The 17292-nt window shown below is 47.2% G+C and overlaps 1 protein-coding gene across 1 annotated transcript; it reads right to left on the bottom strand.

Moving 5' to 3' along the window:
- Window positions 1–286: 286 nt before the first annotated feature.
- On the bottom strand, window positions 287–15606 carry POF1B (POF1B actin binding protein; the record flags this gene model as incomplete). The annotated part of the gene is given in 15 exon segments (XM_082289156.1): window positions 287–556; window positions 646–719; window positions 1003–1131; window positions 1750–1860; window positions 1972–2124; window positions 2278–2391; window positions 2983–3075; window positions 5281–5355; window positions 6180–6207; window positions 7192–7322; window positions 8283–8462; window positions 8464–8493; window positions 9557–9658; window positions 10056–10094; window positions 15271–15606. Coding segments are annotated over 15 exon segments (1818 nt in total). The 3' UTR covers window positions 287–333.
- Between the last annotated feature and the right edge of the window lie 1686 nt (window positions 15607–17292).

Below are 17292 nucleotides of genomic sequence, written 5' to 3'. Positions count from 1 at the left end.
GCTCAAGGTGAGTTTCAGGGATGTGCTGCTTCGTATGTTTTAGTAATAGCTTGGAGTCATTAATGCTCCTAATGCAGAGGGAGCACAGCCCTCCCAAATCCCTCCTCACCTGAGAGCACAGCAGGACACAGTCCCTGCCTCCCTGCCCAGTACAGCAACACCCCGGGGCCCGGTGTTAGGGCAACGCTGCTGCTTTTGTTCAGGGTAATTACGTGCCAGAGAAAACAACAAAGGGTTTTATTTGTACCACACCCACCAATTACTGCCTGCTCGAAAGAGCCAGGACACTTCCGTGGCTGCAGTCAGTCACTTTGCTTTTTGCAGCAAGTTAAATTACCACGAGGGCATCCCTGAGCTCTCAGTTTGGGAAATACTTGCTTTGAAGTTAAATTGAACACTTAGGGAGTGCAGAGGGAACAGTCCATCTTCAGGTAAACTCACATGTTTCCAGATCTCTCCAGTCCTCTCAATTACAATCGTTTGTGATTTATTGACAGGTGATGTGACCTTGTAGTCATCAGACAGGAGACCCAGAATAGGATACTGATTCCTATACCTGCAGAGAGTTGAACGGGTTGCTTAACAGAGCCTAAATAAAGGAAATCCCAAAGGATGTGTTTTTAAGAAAGGTGAATAACACATTACTTTTTAGTGATGATGGCTGTCACCCCAGGGGACTGACTGCCGGATAATTTCTCGTGCTTCAGTCTGAAGAGCTCCTGAGAAAACCAAAAGCAAACATTGATTTGAAGTAATGTTTTCTGAAGTATCAGTTCAATAAAGTCACAACAAAATATTTGCAGAACTTCATCTCAAAGAGTAGTCTGAAAATCTGTTCTTCCAGAAGGCTGGCAGAGGAACAGCATTCAGTTAAAACAAATCCTAGCCCCTATTCCTGAGCCAGGAGAGGACAAAGGACTTCCTGGTAAGGTTTCACCTGCACAGTACATAGAAGTTTAAACACAAAAACCCTTAGAAGAGAAATAACTTGAATTATTTTACCTCTTGCTGTTGTTTAATAAAAGCCTCTTTGTCCTCCAGCAGCGATGTCAGTTCGTGCAGCCTCATTTGCAAGTCACTGTTGCTCCCCTCTCTCCTGGTTATGTCCTGCTGGAACTGGCACAGCTGAGACTGCAGAACAAAGCAGGAGCTCTCAGGTGTGGGGGGCTCTGGGCAGGGCCCCTCAGCACCCACCCAGGGCCCCGGGGCTGGCATTTCATTAACACCATCAACAGTGAGACCCAGGCATTTTCAGATCAGGAAGCTGAGCCACACAGTAAATTCAGAAAGTGCTAATTGGATTGAATTCTACCCAGTATTAATTTAATTCTTTTATAACTCTGTAAAGCTAAACCAACACTGAACCAGTTGAATTGGCTTCCAGACACTTTTATTACTGATTGCTATGAGAGACATTTCCTACATACAGCTGTCACTGAGATTTATTTTTGTTTCCTGTTGAGCATCTTTTGACTAATTTCTTATGTTACCAGGACACATGAAATATCCCTTTAGGACAGCCTGCTAATCAGATTGATCCCTAGTTTTTTCATGTGAAGAACTGTTGGGGTGTTTTTAAAATCACAGTTTTCTGTTCTACTGTAAAGGTTTTGAGCCATCACCACTGTCTATGAGTAAAGTAACTGCAGAACCCAAAGACACCCAAAAAGTGCTTGTGGTAGATCTCTGCTGTTGTAACTGCAAGAGCAGCTGTCCCTGCACACAGCCAGTGCCAGCAGAGCCCCTTACCCTGAGGCTGCGGATCTCCCTGTCCTTGTCCTCCCTCAGGTTGTTGATCATCTCCACATAGCGGCTGGAGAGCTCGTCCGTCGTGGTCTGCAGGGTTGGGCTGGAGCAGCTCTGCAGCAAAGAACCAGTTTTTATTTTACAAAGAGTTTTCATCATTAGTTTTCCTACACTGATCCCTCCGAGTCTGGGACCCAGACTGCACCCAGCCAGGTGAGCCCTCACCTGCAGCTTGAGGCTCTGGATCTCCTGCTCCAGGGCCCTCTTGCTGTACTCCAGCTCCTTCAGCTGGCAGTCCTTGTCCCCCTCACTGAGCCGCAGGGACAGGAGCTGTTCCTCCAGGGAGCGGCATTTGGCAGTGCTGTCCCTGAGCCCTTGCTGGAAAGTACAGAGGGAATGAGCACATGGAATTCCCCAGGGGAGCAACAGCATCATACACACAGCAGGCAGCAGTTACTCAGAGTACCCAAAAGTCAGCAAACTGCCCCTATTTTGGCTGCCTGGAATGACACTGAAAAGGTCTAGATTCACCTGCTGCTGACGATTGTTCTCCCTCAGAGAAGCCAACATTGTTTCATATTCTTTTACTTGAGAATCCTTAAAAGCCAAATCCTTCTTCAGCAAGACATTGTCTGTTTCCAGCTTCTGCAGGACAAAAGTCAAAAGCTCACAGTCAAAAGCTGCAATTTTTCAGTAAACTCTTCCCATAAAGTGCAACACATGCAGCTTTTAGTAAAGGGATGTTTTAGAATCAAGAGAATGCTCAACTTTCTTGAAAGTCTGGGGTTTAGGTACACAGCACACACTGTAGTGCCTGTGGCTTTGTGCTGGGTGGTGAGCGCTGGGATCCCGGACACTGCCCTTCCAGTCTGTCCCAGAAACAATTTAAATAGAAGCCAACAAAAAAAACCCCAAACAAACAAAACCCACCACAAAACTAAGCCTACTGCACAGACTCCTTGTTCTGGGCTCAAGTTCAAACTCCTTCTCCCTCAACTTTGCATTTTCCAGGACAATGCTGTGACATTCCCAGCAGTGCCAGCACTTGGGCTGGTGTGAGAAACACTGCTGCTTCCCCAACAGGAATGATCTGCTGCCTGCATCCAGGCCCCCCCGAGGCACTGACAGAGCAGCCACTGCCATCAGCGCAGCCACAGCCTGGAATGCCAGCCCTGGGCTCCTGCTGCCAGCTGGGAACAGCTGGATGAGCCGTGGGCAGTGAGGAACAGGACTCACCCCCAGGTCATCCTGCAAATGGCAGAGCTCCTCACGCAGATTCTTGAACGTGGAAAGCACAAGTCTCAGGGATTTGTCCGATGTCACTCTCATCTGGGAGGGGAGAAATTGAAAGGGTAATTGGGATTAATTAGGCAGCTTTGTTTACAATATGCCTGACAAGAGGTACAACAGAAACTGCTTTACAGCTGACAGTAACTTCTAAAACCATTGCACGTCCTTTGAAGTGCCCACAGTTTCTACAAGAAACATTTTCATTGCACTTTGTTCTGCAAATGCCAGTGTTCAATTTCTGCTTGTAACACAGGAAAACGTTGTTAACGTGGAAGGAACAACAGAGTAAGGAACTGCGCCTTTGTACACCAATAAAGTGAAAAATAAATTGTTAATATTGCACAATTACTATGTGAGCTTTCAAAGCTTTGTGCTTACACTGATTTTTAGAAATTGCTGCCCTGCCTGAAAAGAGAAATGAGTCATGTTTGAGATCTGGCAAAGCTTTGGGCTCAAGGGTGAGGGAACTTAATTAACATTTTTAAAAATTTAAATTGAAAAAGCTCATACAGCCAACTCCTCCCTTTAAAAGGAAAAAGATCCCAAAGATGAAAGGAATCACCTGGATGAAAGAGAAAACCAGAAGTGACCACAGCCCAACACTTTTCTCCTTTGGAATGTTAATTTCAATGTCTCTAATAGTCGTGTATTGATTCAGGTGAAAGCATAAATTGCTGCATTTCATGATACATTTATAATATTTAAAAGAAGAAGAATAGACTTTGAAAGGACACACAAAATAACTCCTCAAGTTGTGACTCTCCTGGAAGGGGCTGAATATTCTGTGCAAAAACCGTGGTTTTTTACTGTCTGGACAAAAGTGAAATCCTCCTGCATGTTCCCTTAACTTGGAAGGATGAGCTCTCTATCCGTATGGGGATTGGCCCTTGCCCAGTTTTTTATCCCCACTGGTGCTGTGGTGTGACTGAGCCTTCATTCCTAGTGTAACTCAACTTTTTGTTTGTTCTATAATTAAAGTGGAATTTCACTTTTGCTGTATGGTTTTGTTGGTTTTATTGTGTAATACACTACAGGGTAGTTTGAAAGAAGGAATTGAGTCAAATGGTGAAATTTAGACTATAAAAGTGTAAGGAAAACCCCACTCAGCAATTGCTTCGTGCTAGAGGTTGCTAAAGCCCAGAGGTGCCGTGTGCTTTTCCTGTGGAATTCTCTGTGTCCTTAGAGGAGCCTCTGGGCATTCCCAACTTGGGATCCTGGGCTGTGCAAACCCTTCCCTCCCAGCTCTGTCCCAGTGGCCAAGGGGTCTGGGAACACTCTGGGTGTATCCTGAAAACACCTGGTTCCCCAAAAACCATTTTGGCTGCATTTTTTAATCACAGCTGTGTGGGTGTAAAACCAGCTGGACACATAGACAACAGGAAATGCCTGTTCCAGCTTTTTCACCTGGAGCTGAACCAGCCTCCTGGGACAGTGTGCCAGCGTGAGGCCATGGAATATTTGGGGGTTGATGTCCATCTTCCTTGTAAGAGAAGCACAGAATAATTCCAGGTGGAAGGGACTGGGGAGGTCAGAGCAGGGCAGCTGCAAACTCAGTCCAGGCTGCTCCTTCACAACTCCATTCCAATGGATTTTTTTTTTTTACCAGGAAGTAATTCCAAGGTGCAGCTCCCCGGTAGGATCACCCTCCCCCTACCTGAGGGAGCCCAGATCAGGATGCTCCTGCTGAGGCTGCTCTGGATCCTGCTCTGACACTCCTGCCTGGCAAAGGCAGCTCTGAGTGCTGAGCTGTGCTTTTGGCATCTGGCAACAAACAGAACCATTGCTGCTGTGGTTCAGGTGTAAAGGGTTTTGTCCTCCTGTCTGGTTCTCCAGCTCCCTCCCCACCCCTCCCTGCCTGCTCCGTGCCCAGCCATGGGGTTGGGCTGTGTGCACATGGGATTCAGGCTCTGCTTCTGTTTTTAGCACCTCCTATTTGTGTTTGGCTTTTAAAGTAAAGCCTTAATACACAAAACAGAAAGATGAAAGGTCTCTGTTCTCTCAGTGGTCTAAAGCCAAGAGTTTCCACTGAAACTGCAGGAAAGCCCCAGTAAAGCTCAGTTTAAAAGACACAAGTGGACTGTGGGTCCAGCTGGCACTTCCCTTAACACCACCATTCCACCCCCTTTACTGTAGAAACAGTGGAATGAGGGAATGCAGAGTGAAGTGTGTGATGTACCAAGTCCCATCTCCTTGTGAGCCAACTCCTACTGCACCCAGTTCCTACAGGCTGCCACGCTCCCATACCTGGAGGAGATAACGAATCTGCTGCTTTGTTGCTTCAGACAGTCCTTTGGGAATTAATTCCTCAATATCTTCAGTCTAAGCAAAGAAGGGAGGAAAGGGGAGACATCTTGATTAAGAATTTTGCCTGGTAGATAGTAATGTGGTTTCTTCATTAATTACACAGCTCTGCTATGAAAAACATCCTTAGTACAAGGCAAATAAGAACAAAAATAGATCAAAGTCTATCCAGAAAACTTCCAAAGTCTTTTATATGTGAGGCATGTACAAAGTGAGATGAAGTGATACATGAAGCATATATTCAAATCCTTAAATTTAAAATTTATTTTAAAAGCAGTATTCTAACCAGTCCTCTCTCAGGGATTAACAGCTGATGCTACAACTCCCAGTAGTCCATGGTGGGGAAATGCCTTGTGTTTCTGACCAGTGAATGGGCTGCCAGTAAACCCCAGATGACCAACAGGAGATGCTGCCAGGATTCAGTGGCATTTGCTTCCTTCAGGTGAGCCCTGAACAGGTATTTCTGCCCCATTCACACTGAATGCCTTCAAAGGTGCAGCACCTGCTGCTCAGCAGCACTCACAGGCCAGGGAGTGATGGAGCCCTTGCAAAAAAAAAACATTCTGAAAATACAGGTACCTGTGCAAGTCATTTTCCAGTGAAACTATTATTGGCAGGAGAGACTTCCAAAATTTGACTCTCATACTGGAATAATGCGAATTCTTCAAGTTTGCTTTCAGTATTATCACATTTATACCTGCCTGGCAGTAGGTTTCAGGCTCTGAATGTTTTTTGCCAAGCAGGGGTCATTAACTAACAAAGACCAGCCTCCTTCATTGCAACTGGCTTAGCTAATTTGCTTGAACCCCCCCACCAGTGTCAGGGGGCAGCCTGGGCCTTACCTGGCATGTTAACTCGATGTCGTGGTTCCTGTAAAACACAAAATCCAAGGATCTGTTAACGCAAAGCTGCTTGAGAACTTTCAGGATTCAGGCCCACATTCACCACTAAAAGATTGATGGACAATACAGAGCAAGGAAGGGCCTTTATCAGCTCAAGAGTCATTACCTTCCCTCTGTGGTGCCAGGCAGTGACTGTTAAACACCACTCCAGCAAGGAATTCCCCGGGAGACCGGAGTCCTACAGCAGCACAGCTAACACAGGCTGACAGTCCCCAGTTCTTTGGGCAGTTACCCAAATTATGGTCAGTTAACCCAATTACTCCCTTAATTGCTTGGATAATGGTTTGCTGGATAATAACTCTGCTGCAATACCCTGCCCCAAGTGTTGACTTGGCACTGTCAGGGTTTTTGTGGTGGTTAAATTCCCTTTTTCCCTCTGCTACAGGACCACTTTCCTTATTCAGTAACCCTTGAAAGCACCAGACGAGACCAGGAGTGAGGGGGAAGAATGAGGGCGATTGGGAGGGAAGGGGGAAGGTTGTGCAGGCTCTGAATCTCACTTCTTCCCACAGATGGTCTGCAGAAAACATGCTTAATGTTCATTTGGGTGTAGAGACTGAGCTTTATGCCTGGTGGCTGTCCTTTAATCCATTAACACGTTGAAACAACATTTCAACAGGACAGAGGAACTTTGGACATTTGGGTTGTTTCTTCAGGACACAGCAATTGTATCATGAAATATATGTCAGCATGTGCTGTAAGTACTTGTTTGCTCAAGTGTACCAACACGTGTGAGACAATTCCTAAGCATCAAATTCAATAAATTTCCTTGGCTCACAGCATTTTTATGTCCTCAGTTACTTGCAAATCAGATGAATGTGTAAAACATCCAGTCAATTCTAGCTGTCAGGAAGAAAAAAAGAGTACAACCAATCCACAAGCACCACCATCCCTGTCAGCTGTGCAGTGCTGGATGTCTGGGACACAGGCATGACAGATCCAGTGGCAATACCTTGTGCCAATCTTCTCCACGTGCTGCAGCAAACAGCTGTACAGGTCAGTGCTCTTGCGGTGCAGCTCGGCCAGCAGCTCCCCAAAGAAGCGACAGTCCAGCTGCTCGGGGTTGTCCTGGGGGCAGCTCACCTGGCAGGAGACAGGCAGGAGATCAGAACAGGATCCCTTCTTCGGGAGGAAAGCTGAACATGAGAATGCTACAGGTAGAATGGACTTGGGTCTGGCTGCTCTTAGACATTTGCAATTTGTTTACACTTTCCTTGGTGGTGAGTCTTCCATGTCTGCTGGCTTTCAACAAACTGTACAGAGAGGAATTACTTCCTTTAGAACAACAGGCACTAAGTCCTGCTTCCAGAGCAGTGCTGTCATTTGTCATCAGCTCTATAGGAACATCAGCCCAAGCTGAGTGTCTCAAGCTGCTTGATGGGAGTGTCAAGCTCTGGAAGGTTCTGCACAGGTCTGACACTGAGGTCCCCAGGGTGTTTGTCACCCAAACACCAACTGGGTGCACAGGAGGTACCTGCTGCACTCCCTCTCCAGCTGCACTAACAGGCTACAGCTATACCAGGAAGTTCCTTTTGTGCTTCCAGTGAATCTGTGTCAACAACTTTTGCATCAAATTGAAATATATTTGAAGCCCTGGTTGATCAGCGCAGGAGGAGAGGAATCCTGAGCTGATGTTTGCCGAGGTTATAAAGCAAAGTGTGTTTTCTCCCAAACTCGAGGCAGAGCTGTGCTTCCCTCAGTCTGTGTGTACAGACTGACAGGTGGAACCTGACTGAATTGATGGGTAAAGAAAAACAAAACCAAACAACCCAGCGAGACTGAGCACAGTTAAACACCATGGGCTGATCTCAGTCAGTGCACACCTGAGCACAGGTCTGTGACAACGAGAAATACAACACCTCAAAGAGCCATTTCCCCGCTCAACAGCACATGACAAAACCTCAAACAGTTCCAGACAGACATACAGACCCTGCTTAGTTCCAGGGCTGTGGTGCTGAGAGTTCCAACAAAACCTGCACAAACATAAAACCCTTCATTCCCAGAGTGTTCTCCCTGCCTAAGAACACAGCAAGAAGCTCTCACCAGCTCGGGGGCCGTGCTCCTCCTCACGGTGTGTCCCCGGCTCTCGTCGCTGCCCGGGCACAGCTCGCAGGCGCTGCCCGTCTGTGTCTGCTGGCACTGCTGGGTCACCGGGACCGGCAGGGCGGGCGGGCACTGCGGGCACTGCTCCGCCTGGCACACCTGGAACTGCCTCTCCTGCCGACACAACCGGACTTGTTAGTGCTGGACACGTCTGGATGGGGTGGGAGATTAACCTCAATCGCGAATGAAATGTGTCTGTGACTGGCAAGGCTGGTGGTGCTTTCAGATGTTTTAATAATCCAAATAATTTTTTTTTTTTTTTATTCCTACCTGAAAGTGAGTTTGCCTCACACTTTTATGCTCCAGGGTCATAATTCACCATTTCCCTCCAATTTTAGAATCTGCCAGTGAAAAGCACAGGAGAGACACCTTTCCCAAAGTGGATGTCCCATTACACATGAAAATTTCCTTCAAAACTACACTCCTGATTTGACCTAAATCTAAACATACCCCACTTAACAAAAACCAGAACTATAGTTTCCAGGACTTCCACGATTTTTTATTCTTTTCTTTGCACATCATCCGCAGAAAGAAAGAAGCTATTACTTATAATTACTTTTTTTTTCCTTTTTCTGCTTCAGAGACTGGACATCACAGATAATTCACCTGTCTAAAATCCAGAGTGCCATGAATACTTCGGTTTTTTAAACTGAAGTTAAAACTCCCCCCAGGTAAATAACTCTGAGATATGCTAAATTTCAAATTTTTTTTCTTGTTGGAAATACTTCAGAGCAATAAAATGGAGCAATATTTTTGCTATTGACAAAACACCAGTTTTAAGATGAAATTTCAGACAAGTTTGCCAAATATATATTGTTTCAAGAGTCAGTAAAAAAAAAAGTTGTCTTTTTAACTTTTTTTTTTCCAAAAATTTATCTTGGTTGTTCTGTTGTGAAGCTACTGCAAGAAACTAATTCACAGTCACTATTCAGATACAGACTGACAGTATTAGAGATACAAAGCAGTTTTCATTGTTAATAAATAAAAAAATTCTCAGGAAAAATATGGCAAACATTCCACCTTCTGCTCTCCTTAAATATTATTTCATTTACCCTGAGAATGTGTCCTAGATCACAACAAGGCAGTTCTCAGATTGGCAGCTACTCCCAACAAAAACAAATAAAAACCCAGAACCAAACCAACCCAGAAACATAAATTTCCTGCTACCACCTCAATTTTCTTTTTGCAATAGATAATACAAACACCCAGCTTACTTGGAGGGGATTTAATAGCTCATATTTTCTTATTGTCTTTTCATAGATGACATTATTTCCAGGACAGAAGTTTGCCCCTCTAAGAAAAGGGGATAATGGCTCCTGTAAAACACATAAATAAAAACATCCTTAAATCTTGTCAAACAGCAAACTCAGGATCAGTGTAATTTTGACCAAAACCAGGTAATTTAAAGACATGTGAGATGTCCTTTAGGATGTGTACATTTGAGTGTGTGTCCATTTGGAAACAAAGTGGCTGTGCTTGCATAGGGACTGTGTGAAAAAAATACAGTAGAAGCAGTTAGTAGTTAATCAATATTCATGAAGACTTAGGTGCTGAGAGGTGGGAGCCTGACTGGCCATTCTGCAGTGTTTTCAATCCCTCAGAATTCCATCTCTCACCCTCAGAGGTGTGAGCTGTGTGCTTTCAAAGTGTTTATTGTGCCCCGTGGAGGCAGCTGGGGAAGGAGCTGAGGGAACTCCAACACAGTTTCCCTACCTGATCCGGGTTCTCGATAATGATCCTGCGAATGGTGCCCTGCAAGGAAGGGAAAAAGGTTCAGAGATTATTGCACTTCAACCTCTAACACCTTTCCTGGCAGAGCTCAGGCCTTCATAGATTCCCAAAGGAATCTGATTACGGACATTGGCGGAAAATACTTTGGGATCCACTGGCCACAATCACCTGGAGATGTTTTAAACCCAGGGCCTTCCCACCCCAAAGGAATTGGCCCATGTGCAGCATGGCAAGACACAACCCATCACTGCATTTTAAGAGCTGGGTTTCTCCTCAGTCCCCTCTTTGCAGGTCTGAGGTAATTAGTCCATATTTTCTGTAAGTGCAGCAGAACAGGCACAAATCAAAGCTGGATAAGGCTTCCTGGATCCCATGTCCCTGTTCCAGTCCATCTCTTTTACTTTCAGTTTTTCATGTTACACATCTAACTCAGTGGTGTAGATAGAGATACACCATCAATTCGTTTTGTTTCACTAAGGCATGAAAATTTGGATTTTGCTTAAACTCAGAAGTGGACAGAGAAGCCACCCAGCAACCCACTGGGTCACATCCAGTTCACACAACTCCACAATTGCCATCTATGGGAACGATGCCCACACAGAGCATCTGCACATTCCTGAACGAAAAATGAGATGTACCTTTTCAAATTACAAAAATCTGTCCCTGGCAGCAGCTTTGTTTTCAAATAGATTTCTTCAGGTTTTGCCCCAGTACTGTCTACAAGCAATTGTAGATGCTGTCCTCCACCAGTTCCAACAAATCACACTTTGCTTCAACTCTTCACATCCAGGACTTTACCCAAACAAGCAGAGTTCCCACTGAATCCAATCTAAGAACTGGGCAATTTGTCAGTTTGCAGCATCCTGTTTATTCTCCCTCACAGCACAAACCTCCAATTTTCATAATGAATCATTTCTTCCCCAGACCCAGGGGGAAGTTTATGTGGCTGCAGTTCAGTCTCAGACACATTCTCAGCCAGGTGAGAGCAGCTCTGAAGTAGGTCAGGTTTCCTGACAACTGTTGGATAAGTTTAGGAAGCCTGGAGCACTTTTCCAAACTTCCCAAGGGTGAATCATAACAGCACCAGGAAAGAGAAACAAAAGTGGAAAAGAAACTGTTTTTGTAGCAGTCAAAGTAACTAAGAAATTTCAAAATTAAAAGTGCTGCAGAAACTTGGGAAGCTGCTCAGTGCTGCTCCCACCCCGTGTGCCAGTGGTGCCAGCAGGACTCTGAGTGTGGGGACACAACACCGAGAGGAGGCAGCAGAGGTGGAACCTGCAGCCCAGTCCCACATCACTGACATCTGCAGAGCTGGAACTAAAAAGTGAGATACTCAACAAAGGGATGGCCACTGGTCCTTCCTTCAGCCAAGTCTCAGAGCAGACATAGCTTGATCCCAGTGTCCGTGCTGGAGCACAGGGAGCTGTGACACAGGAGAGCCGTGGGATGGCAGGGAGTGCTTCATTCCAGCGCAGGGACACCACATGGCCATTGTGTAACATTAAACAACAGCTCTGGAATTCGCTGAAAGGTTGGAGAAATGTGCCAGGACTAACTCAAAGTCCAGAGAGGATAATACATCCAGGGTGTTCTCAGAGGAATAAACCCACAACTGAGGAGTCTGGAGCATTTTAAGTTGTAACAGACCTTTATAATATTCACGAGGACAGCCTCATTGTATATGCAATATTATACAGAACCTACAAATATTTTGCCTGGATAAAATTATGCTTATTTTCGAGATACCCAAACTCTTTCATTTTCAAAGAACTGCTTTACAAACATGGATTTGCCTGCCCTTTCTCCCGTTCCAGCCAAGCAGGCTGGACTGGCACAGGCTGGGAGGGGACCAAGAGGTAGAAGCACTGTGCCTGTGCCAGCCTGCGCTGCCCACGCACAGCTCCCGGCTCCACACAAGGAGATGCCACCTCCAAGGCCTCTGGAGCTGTCCCCCAGCACTGGGGAGACTGCCTTGGAAAGGGATCTCGGGCTGTTTCCATTTTCCAGCATTCCCAAGGGGCGTAGCTCAGGACACTCTCTCAGTGCAGTCACAAGATGCAGAGTTTGGAGACGCAGCATTTTCTAACTGGGAGAAGGAAGGGGAAGGTGGGATTCCAAAGGCAAAGCCCAGTGCTGTTGTGGGTTTCAGTGGCATGACTGGGTTTGGAATTTATAATAGCCTGACCAGTCAGTCTGGGTCTATTTTACAGAATCACAGAGTGGTTTGGGAGGGACCTTAAAGTTCTTCCCATTCCAACCCCTGCCATAGGGTTTATAAGGAGACTTTCCAAAGATAACACTAACACTTTCATAAATATTTTTTGCAGTCTTTAAGATTTTTAAATATTAAAATAAGCATTTGATAGATTTATCCTTACTGTGAGCCAATTTTATGTAGAAGCAATTGGTCTTCTCACTTTTATTTCAACAGGTTCCCCTTGGCTTCAGCCAACACAGAGATGAAAGTAAGAATTTCATCTATGTCAAAGGCCTTTATCCACAACACATTGTCTTGCTAATTACAAGCAATCCAGTCATCTAATCATAATTTATGAGTTCCAGTTGGCAGGTGAAATGGGGAAATGGCAGGCTGTGTTTGAGGCTGTTACAACACAGACCAGCCCTGGAGCTGGTTAATATTACACCATTTTCATGGGAGCCCTTTGCACGTCACAGAACTGAGCCCAGCCACACAAACACCTGACTCCCAAAATTTCTCTCATGGACAGAAAATCCCTACAAACCCTGTCAGAGTTTTGGCCTCTGCAAACATCTTGCAAGTGTCATTCCATATATTATCTTTTCATGACCACGGTGAAGGGATTCATACACATAAACCACACTGGAAGGGAATTTATTCTCAATACTTCTCATTTAGATGAAGCAGAGCAAAATTTGCTGTGAATTATTCCAAGGACAAAACAAAGTTACATCAAGAAAGTAAAAAAAAAACCTGAATCCTGAACCACAAAAAGTACCAGCACATGTACTCTGTGCACACACTAATTTCAAACTCTCCCTCTCTCCAGCATATTGAAAGTGTACATAATAAACACAAGAGCACACCCCGGCCACATGACTGAAGACTAGCACTGTATCAACAGGGATGTAGATGTCTGTTATTGTTAATCCACAAAAGCTCTGCAGAAGCAAATTAAATATTGCTCAAAGACAGTCCTTTGCTTTACCAGCAGTACAGAGCTGAAACTACAGCTCGGGGCTGCCACTAACCCCAAACTCTCGTGTTACAACAAACACAGATGTGAGCTCAGTATCGGTCCATTATTCACTTTACGTGGGCCCTACAGCTCAAAGGGCAACTGATCCACTCTTTGGGAATGCCCTACACCCCTCCCAGGGCTTCTCTCTGGCAACTCCCATTCAGCACCAAGCATGCCACTTCTGCCTTCTCCTAGCTGACTTCCCTGTTACTGTTTTCTGCTTAGTAACTTCCTAATAATCTGTATTAGGCGCCTTCCTTCTCCACCACTGAAACTGCAACCCACACAGAGCCTGACTGAGCTACACCCTCTTGTTTTTAAAGTCTCGTCCAGCAAAACACTTCAGCAAGAAATTAGTTTTCATCAGCAGGACATAATGGATTCAGTGACTACAACAGATGTTGAAAATGAAACATCCTCCATAGAGCAGCGACAGCATTTGAGCCTGTAATCCTTGTTCACATACTTATCTAGGCAGAGGAAGCCTGGGACTGCAGGGTTTATGCCAGTGAATATTTAATTAATTAACTGCAATTCAGACTATCATCCAGCCTAGCTGAGCAGATCACTTATCTGGGAGGTGAGAGACCTGTGTTTACACTCCTGCCCTACATCTTGCAAAAGAGGATTAACAACCTGGATAGAGGGAATGGCTCTGCCATAACCAACTCCTACAAAGCCATGATGATCGCAGACTCATTCAGGTTGGAAAAACCCACCAAAATCATCGAGTGCTGCCACTCCCCAGCACTGCCAAGGCCACCACTTGGCCACGTCCTTAAGTGCCACATCCACACATTTTTGAACACTTCCAGGGATGGTGACTCCACCGCTTCCCTGGGCAGTGTGCTCTGATGTTTAACCACCCATTCCATGAAGAAATCTTTTCCAATATCCAACCTAAACCTCCACTAACACAGCTTGAGGCTGTTTCCTCTTTGTCCTTGTAGTAGCCCAGCCGCTTGCTCACTTCCCAGGATTTACATAAACCATGCTGGAGAGGAAGGCAGCCCTCAAACCATGCAAATACTGCTTTCAAAGGAATTCAGGTCTTGTATTGGTCTTCATCCAGATTTTTTTTTGACAGGTAAATATAACACGGGAAAGAAAACTCAGTAGGAGCTCATCTTGAAACAAATGTACGTTGCCATTTGAGTATAGCAGAGCAATCCTATCAATGTTAATGATATTCTGCTGTATGAAGGAAAATGTGTTGAGAATAAATTCTGATCTCCATTTCTGGTTTTGCAGTCAAATCTGTTCTTAAACTATTGGTTTCTAGTTTCAATACACCAGTTGCATTAAATTCCACCGATACTTTCAAGCCATGCCTTGAATACACTCACAACAAACCTGCTGAACTGCATTGTGAGGGCTTTCCAAGCCCAACTCCAACACTTCAGTCGCGGACCTTATTAAGCACCATCGATTCAAAGAGAACTAATAAGCACACGGGCTTCGTGTTCTATTTACATGAGCAGCCCCAAGTCAGCAGAGCCGCGCGGTGACATCCCGGCGTGGGAAGGGAGCACCCGCCTGCGGCGGGATCGCTGCTCTGCCGCGATAGAACCGGCAAAAAACAGCGTTCTGCCTTAAGAGGGTGCCGGCGCTGGGCGGACACGGGTGACACCGCGCTGGGGCCGGTGCCACTGCCCGCATCCCTGCCTGGGGACAGCCCGGCGGGGCTGGGGACGGTGGGGAGCGGCTGCGGCGGCTTTTCCGCCGGGAAGCGCCCGGCGCGGGCGGAGGGGGCCGGGGCTGGACCCGTCCCACGCCCGGGGGAGCCCGGCCCGACCCTCCGGGCGCACCCGCAGCTCCCAGGGTCGGGCTCCGGCTTCGACGGCGCCTCATCCCGGCAGGAGCCGGGTCCCGGGTCCGGGAGCAGCGCCCGAGGGCCCGGGCAGGAGCCGGGTCCCGGGTCCGGGAGCAGCGCCCGAGGGCCCGGGCAGCTCAGGGCTGGTCCGTGTCCGCCGTACCTGTGGCGAGTCGCAGCCGTGCCCGCTGTCCAGCGGCGAGGCGGCCCGGGAGGAGCAGGAGGTGCTGACCCGGCGGCAGCCCGGCCCGTAGGCGCGCACCCGGTCGTAGGCCACGGCGCCGTCCTGCTGCTGGTGCGGAGCGGGGTCCAGGCAGGGCAGCGGCCGCGGCGGCTCCGGGCACGGCGGGGGCTCGGGGCAGGGCGGCGGCTCGGGGCAGGGCCGGCGGGCGGGCAGGGTGCTGTAGTGCTGCTGCCGCCGGTAGTAGTGGTGCTGCTGCTGCTGCTGGAGGTGCGGGGGCAGCGCGGGTGGCTGCAGCTGCTGCTGCGCCCCGAACATCGCGGCGGGACTGCGGCGCTGCGGGGCCGCTCCGGCTTTACCTGCGCGGGCCGCGCCTTGGGCGGGCCGCACCTGCGGGCGGGGAGCCCCGGCCCAACCCCGCCCCGGGCAGGGCCCGGCTGCGGCACCGCCGCCTGCCCGGGAACGGGCTCGGACCGACAGCGCTCCCGGTATTACAGCCCCGCAGCCAAACGTCACCCAGCGCCGCTGGCAGAAAAGCAAAGCCCTGTGCTTTCAGTAAAGCCCTTTGCTGTCGTTCTCTTTACAACGTGTGTAGCGGGAGTGTAAACCCATAGTTATCTGCTACTCAAATGACTTAAATATTCTTTTCACGGGAGGTTATGAACTTCGCCAGAAAACCTTTCACACCTGCAGGAGCCGCGGTCGCCTTTGCCGGCTCGCAGGAGGCAGCAGCTTGCCAGGGAAAGGAGCACGTTCTGTACCTGCATCCCTGCACCACAGAGCACGGGCTGCCTTCAGTGACCAGCTGATCTGAGCATCCCAGGATGGCTTGGATTGAAAGAGACCTTAAATTCCCATCCCGTTCCAACCCCCTGCCATGGGCAGTGACACCTTCCACTATCACAGGCTGCTCCAAGCCCCGTCTGCCTTGGCCTTGGACACTCCCAGGGGAGCTGGGCACTCTGTGCCAGGGCCTCCCCACCCTCACACGGAAGAACTTCTTCCCGGTATCCTATCTAATCCTGCCCTCTGTCAGTGGGAAGTCATTCCCCCTTGTCCTGTCATTCCTAGCCCTCATCATTACAGATGGAACACCACGTGGCTCTTATCTAGAAAGGATGGGGCTTGTTACTTACTCAAAATCTCACTCTGCAGAGAAGAATGTGAACTTCGTTTCTCAACCCAGCCTATTTTGAATTGGATTCCTCTGGCAGCATCAGGCAAGCCCTAACTGAGAACATAACTTTGTTCTGCAAGGTCATGTAGCAATAACATAATTGTAGAATCTTGTATAATGAATATCCTTCTTAATGATAAACCTGAAATTCTTAATTTTGTCAGTTTGTTTCCCCAACATGCTTACTGTGCTGTAAGGCCACATAGCACAGTCACACAGAATAAAATTTCTATAGTACCATGTTAGGGCAAAACACCTCTGCAGTGGTGGAGCGATACCTTCTGCACTGTTCTACACTGGCCACTCACTGAAAGCTCTGTCTCTGAAATTAAAAAGTGTTCACCAATTCTGCTCAACAGGCATTTGGGAAGGTATGGATTTTAGGGTGAGTGCCCACAACAATCCCATATTTTAAGTCACTGTGACATCTAGAGACATATTCATCACATATAAAAAGTTTCACTTTTCCTCCAGGCATTAAACCCAAACAGACACCCTGATTTACATAGGAGCTTTTATAAAAAGCATTTCAGGTAAATTCTATCCCACTGGTTACAAAGGAACTAAATGCAGAGAAAATATTGCCTTAAAACCTCATTCTTGCTTCACCAGCTTGGAAGAGCTGTTAATTCCTTCTCACAAGCAATTAAAAAAAGAGCATTTCTTGGAAAGCAGTAAAATATGATCACAACAGCCTCTGTTTTACACAGACCATAAGAAACTGTTTATGCTTCAGTAGGAAACTACAGAAACTGCAGTAATACTCCTCGGGGGTAAAAAGGTGCTGTAATATAAAATGTGGAAACACTGTTGGGTTTGCCAGCTCA

This window comes from Coloeus monedula, assembly GCF_965178545.1.
Source record: "Coloeus monedula genome assembly, chromosome: 12".
In the NCBI taxonomy this organism is placed as follows: Eukaryota; Metazoa; Chordata; class Aves; order Passeriformes; family Corvidae; genus Coloeus; species Coloeus monedula.
The sequence above is the reverse complement of the archived record's forward strand: the minus strand, read 5'-3'. Positions and strand labels throughout refer to the sequence as shown.